The sequence below is a fragment of the Panthera uncia genome, chromosome D2 (genome assembly GCF_023721935.1).
Source record: "Panthera uncia isolate 11264 chromosome D2, Puncia_PCG_1.0, whole genome shotgun sequence".
NCBI classification, from domain to species: domain Eukaryota; kingdom Metazoa; phylum Chordata; class Mammalia; order Carnivora; family Felidae; genus Panthera; species Panthera uncia.
In genome coordinates, this window is record NC_064818.1 from 25,355,220 (window position 1) to 25,361,364 (window position 6,145).

Consider the following 6,145-nt stretch of genomic DNA (forward strand, 5'->3'; position numbering starts at 1 on the left):
CTTCCCCTCCCCCATGGTCTTCTGTTAAGTTTCTCAGGATACATGAAAACATGGTATTTGTCTTTCTCTGAATGACTTATTTCACTTAGCATAACACTCTCCAATTCCATCCACGTTGCTACAAAAGGCCATATTTCATTCTTTCTCATTGCCACGTAGTATTCCATTGTGCATATAAACCAAAATTCCTTTATCCATTTGTCAGTTGATGGACATTTAGGCTCTTCCAATAATTTGGCTATTGTTGAAAGTGCTGCTATAAACGTTGGGGTACAAGTGCCCCTATGCATCAGCACTCCTGTATCCCTTGGGTAAATTCCTAGCAGTGCAAGTGAATCTTTAAGTTCCAATTTAGTATACATTCCATTCCATTCTGACATAAACCACGATGCATTGCCTAAAGAGAATACATGATCGGCCCCATAGAAAGTTGAATAACCTGTGTTATACTTTTTCCTAAATTTACTTTTTATTTTTATTTATTTGCTGTTGTTGTCCAAGGTTTATTGAAGACAGTCCAGCACCATAAAAAGATTCAAACGGCCCCACATGGTGTTTTGAAATCCATCCCACCTGTAGGCTGGGTAACCTACGGTTTGGACAGACTGCCCAAGTTCAAAAGTTTCAACATTTCCTTAGTGTCTGGATCTACTTCAGCCATCTCCTGATCCAAGGCTGAGAACTCAGGTACATAATGATCCATCCTTTCTCTCTCCTCCCCCTGCAGCTTGATGGAGGTAACTCTCCCCCTGCAGCTTGATGGAGGTAACTCTCAGCAGGCCTCTCTGAATCTGCTTCATCAGATGTGTGACATAGCCTGCTGTCTTATTGCGTGGCTTCTCGCTGGGAATAATGGTGGTCCCCTTGCCTGTGCATTTGTTGGTGTGGAAGTCATTGCCCAGGTGAATGCAGTGTTTCTTAATGATGACCCAGCCTGCCTTCCTCATGGTTTTGGTGCGCAGGTGGCCCATGTTGGCGGGTATAGTCTCTGTTGGGGTTTTAAATAAATACAGGTTTAATAAGAATGATGATTTTTTTAAATGTACATTGTAACATTTCCCTAACATTGCAAACTAAATGCAAATGCATTTTCATCTTTGAATCTTTGCAAGATATTAGCAGATACTGGAACAAAGATTGTCATCTCTATTAGAGTAATGGCTAATATTTATTATTATTGTTTTTATGATTATTATTATTACTGTAGAGAGAGAGAGTGAGAGCAGGGGAGGGGGGTGGACACACACACACACACACACAGGGAGAGAAAATCCCAAAAATCCCAAGCAAACTCCTTGCCCAGCATGGAGCCCCATCTGGGTTTTATCCTAAGACACTGGGATCACAACCTGAGCCAAAATCAAGAGTCAGATGCTCAACCAATTGAGCCACCCAGGTGCCCCATGGCTAATATTTGTTGACAGCAGTATAGGAGGTACTGTGTCTAATACTTTAAACATATTATCTCATTTAATTCTCACTTAATTCTCAAGCCACCCTATAAGAAAATGACTATTGTTTTATCATTTATTCTTTTAATATTTATTTTTTAGACAGTGATAGAGACAGAGTGCAAGTGTGTGGGGTGAGGGTACAGAGAGAGAAGGAGACACAGAATCTGAAGCAGGCTCCGGGCTCTGAGCTGCAGCACAGACCCCAACGCGGGGCTCAAACTCGCAAACCATGAGATCATGACCGGAGCTGAAGTCGGACACCCAACTGACTGAGCCACTCAGGTGCCCCAGTACTGATGCTTAAAGGTAAATGGCAGAGCGGGTACTAAGACTCAGGACCACTGAAATGTTCTCAATCACTGCATGCAGCTGCCTTCTGAACGAGGACACTGAAAATCCAAGAGCTAGTATTAGGTAGCTAAGCCAGATGTAGAATCCACATTTCTAACTGCTTATCAAACAGATTTTACTTCCATTTCACAAGCCATATTTTTATGTGATGCATTCTCCAGCATGCATACAACCTGCTAGTATCTGCCTTTTCATTTCAGAGAATACATAATGTATTTGTTCATCAGTAAACACCATCTTGCTGATTGCTGCATGCCAACATAAACTGCTTATCATCCTCAGTCAGTCATTAACAGCTTTAAAATGGTTACTTTGCTGGGGCACCTGGGTGGCTCAGTTGGGTAAGCAGCCAACTCTTGATCTCAGCTCGGTCATGATCTCCCAATTCGTGAGTTCAAGCCCCACGTCAGGCTCTGTGCTGAGAGTATGGAGCTTTCTTGGAATTCTCTCTCCTCTCTCTGTCCCTACCCCACTTGTGCTCTCAGCAACTCCCCCCGCCCATCTCTCTCAAAAATAAGTAAATACACTTTAAAAAATAGTTAGAGTGCTGAATATTGATAGCTACATCAAACAACTAATTTCACAATAACTCGGTGCTTTTACTCATACACCTTTTCACTTATCTATATCAGCAAATGAAAGAACAAATATTTGTCATTCATACAATTGAGAGCCAAACCTTTTTTGTTGTTGTTGTTCACAGAAAGAATACTTGGCTCTGAAATAGTTTTAAACACAATTGTTGATGCTATACCAGTAAAAGACAAGAATATCGACAGCAGCTTTAAGTCTTACCTGGACTATGTCCACAGCATTAATATAAAAAGGTTAGGTTGTCTGGATCTTATGCTAATTGCCCCACCATTCTACATGTCTTTCTGGAGTCTTCCAAATGTTAGAGTGTTTTAAATTTGAGATTTATGATTTTCATGTTCATTAAATAACACCAGGTCCTATTGCCCTACTTAATAAAGCAGTAAGATTTAAGTGTCATTTTCAACTTGGACTCAATTTTTCCATAGTATGCACTCAGGCTTTTTAGCTGGTTAAGAAAAAGAATTTAATTCTTTTTAAAAGTTACAAAGATAAACATCAGCATGCTTTTTTGTGACAGAGAATGCATTCAGAATTAAGAAGCATGACAATAATTTAACTGCATAGAATTTAGATGTGTTCTGTCATTGACTGGGCTGAGATATATTTTTAAGATGCCCAATGGAAAAGGCAGGTGTTACGAAAGAGAGAAGATGGAGTCTGGAGACAGGGTGTCGTGCAGTCAAAAGAGCTGAAGGTAAGAGAGATAATTAATTCTCTGTATTACCTTTGTACCTTGGACAAGCTTTAACTTCTTTCTCATCTGCAAATCTGGAATATGTATTATAATAATTTAGGGCGACAATGTTGATAAACTCTTATTATAGAAGCTGACCACAGAAAGTACTCAAAACGTAATAACCGCCTTTAATGTGTATTTATTTTTGAGAAAGAGAGAGAGAGAAAGTGCGTGCAGGGGAGGGGCAGAGAGAGAGGGAGACACAGAATCTGAAGCAGGCTCCAGGCTCTGAGCTGTGGGCACAGCTGCCTCAGTAATTGCCCTTAGTAATCATTATTTCTAAATGTCAAATAGACAAATGAAGTTCCCCAGATATTATGTGACCAAGTTAAATATAATATAAATTTATATATAGATGGTTTATGACTACAAAATATTTATCAAAATAGGGTTACTTATTTCAGTTTACAAGGGAATTACAAAATTAAATATTTGTAATATTGTAAGCATATGGAATAATTAATACTATAATGACTATAAATGAGTAGTGTATTCAACATCTCAAAGCCTTCACAAATCTTAAAATATTTTCATATTTTCTTTAGTTACATTTTTAATTCAAAGTTGAAAACAAACACGAAGTCCCTAGTGTACCCCTTCTTTAGGCTCGGGACCCAGATGGCCTTAATGCTCCCATAACTTAATTACATTTTAGACAGTTCCTCCTGACACGAGGTCCTAATCTCCCTTTTCTTAGAGCATTTGCTTTAACCAATTTACATTTTTCTCTGCTTCTTTGAGATTTCTGTACATTTTTTTAAAAGCCTCTTGCCAGTTTCACCACCTGGGATATAATGATGAAAGGAGGTAGCATCCCATCTCCTAGTTTCTGTAAGACAAGAGAAGCCTAAGTTCTACGAATGCTTTGCTCCAACTTGCAAAACTGCCTCCTGTCATAAAGATAGAGTGAATTAGCAGAGTCAGATGGACTGATGTCCTACAGAACATTCCTACCAGCTTGTTCCACACATTAAACCCTACCACTACCTGTGTTAGTGAATTTAAGTTCAGACTTAGCCATGGCCTCTCTCCCCTATTGCATTAGTCTTGAATAAAATCTCCCCGCTCTGTTTAACATTGTCAGTGCAATTTTTCCTCTAATGTGGATTATCTTCCACCCCCAATGCCACTGAGAAAATTTGCAGTATTTTCATAAAATCCAAAAGTAAAAAAATACTATAAATAGTTAATAACAAATAAAACAAGCACAGACTTATAACAATAAGTTGATACATAAATTGATAGTTTTTTCAGACACAAGTATAATCATCTGTCCTTTAAGGGCAGGGTTGCAGGGGTGCCTGGGTGGCTCAGCCAAGCGGCTAACTCTTGATTTCAGGCCATGGTCTCATGGTTCCTGAGTTCAAGAGCTGCATCAGGACTGAACTGACAGTGTAGAGACTGCTTGGAATTTCTCTCTTTCCTTCTCTGCCTCTGCCTGCCTCTCTCTCTGTCTCTCTTTCCCAAAATAAATAAATAAACTTAAAAAAAAGCAGCATTGCAAACTTTCAGTTACTATTTCTAACACATTGCTCAGATTGCAAGATTTTTTTCAACATATACTTTTTTGCCTAATACCTGCTACAATTAAAGACATATTCCAAAATTTGGCACATGTATGTTTTACTCTCCAAGCTTTCTTCTCCTATTGTTATCAGTTTTAAGGTGGAATAGGAAGGACATAAAAACTCTAAATGACAGAGGCTGAGATTTGACTGTGAAAATATTGATGCCAACAAAACTAGATGATGTTTTGACAACTTCTCAGGCTGAACCTTTTTTACCACCTCCTGTGCCTTCCCCTATTAATGGGCTTTTTCAAAAAGACTACTTGATGGATTATCCATTCAGCCTCTTTAAGTGACTCACTAGGACCCCTTCATTTACAATGAGGCAGCTGAGAGAGCTAATTACCAAACCAAGCAAGACCCAGCAGGAACCAGTAATCATTAGTCACACATTTACCACACCTGGTAAAGGAATACATTTAGGAGGGAGAGCTTTTGACGTCTGTTATTATTTGACATGAAATTAAGTGAAATTCTTGATGCGAACTCTTGGTGGCCAAATGTCTTCCTGAAAGAGAAGCTAATTTCCATAAAAACTTTATGGAAGAGGAATCAAGAAACTGAAGGAAGATATGGGAGTGTTGATAAGGAGGAAAAGTCACTGCTTCTCTTTCTCTTTCAGTCTCTGCCTCAGCTTTTGACAAAAATGAAAGAATATTAGCATGAATGGATTTTTTTAATGAACCAAAAGATATGTTTTGCTTGTCATTATGGCATAACAACTGAATTTACATTCATTATTGGCCATTTAGTAAATACCACTTTTTTGTTTGTTTGTTTGTTTGTTTGTTTGTAATCCTGCAAAGTCCTTTCAGGATTCATTCCAAAATATAAAAAGATTGATTAGCATCATAATTTTAGCTAGAAAATTCAAATTATAAATAGAAATCATGAATGAATGATGAGAAAAGAAAGACTCACCATTTTTACCAATGCAGAGATCTCTATCAGGCAGCTGAAGACATAACAAGAAAACAAAACAAAACAACAACAAATGTATGTATTTGTTAAAGTTCTGCTTTGAGTCATGCGTTCTATATCTCTTGGTGTCAGCTACAAAATCATTTTAAACAACTATATCAAATCCTTACTGTATATGCTGTCTATAATGATGTAGGAAACAAGAGAAAAGGAAAAAAAAATATTAAATTTCCCTTCAACTTACAGCCCATTGACAAGTCCTTGAAACAGACAGAGTGACCTTCCTCGAGGAGTTCAGCTGCCTCCATGATGACACTTTGCTAAGGACAAAAGGAAATCTTAGCCCAGCACCCCAGGATGCTGTAAGTCTACTTTAGCAAATAAAAATTCCGTTGGAAACTTCTTTATCTCTACCCCCCTCCACAACATATATGCTGGCAATCATATGCCAAGCTTATGGTCCCTTGATATACATCTGAAGGGTCTCATGAATGAGTTTTCACTAAACATTAATGAAG

General features: G+C 38.2%; 1 protein-coding gene across 1 annotated transcript; it reads right to left on the reverse strand.

Moving 5' to 3' along the window:
- Positions 1-557: 557 nt before the first annotated feature.
- Positions 558-971, reverse strand: LOC125933510 (40S ribosomal protein S17-like). Its single transcript, XM_049646641.1, has 2 exons — positions 778-971; positions 558-743 (listed from the first exon to the last, which is right to left on the reverse strand). The coding sequence occupies exons 1-2, from the start codon at positions 969-971 to the stop codon at positions 590-592; spliced, it is 348 nt and encodes a 115-aa protein (XP_049502598.1). The 3' UTR covers positions 558-589.
- Positions 972-6,145: the final 5,174 nt, after the last annotated feature.

Bases quoted from the DNA above. Each gene is read 5' to 3' on its own strand.
- LOC125933510 (XM_049646641.1), bottom strand. From the start codon at position 971: ATGGGCCACCTGCGCACCAAAACCATGAGGAAGGCAGGCTGGGTCATC. The intron at 744-777 runs GCTGAGAGTTAC...CTGCAGGGGGAG, and splicing joins AAGCAGATTCAGAGAGGCCT to AGTTACCTCCATCAAGCTGC.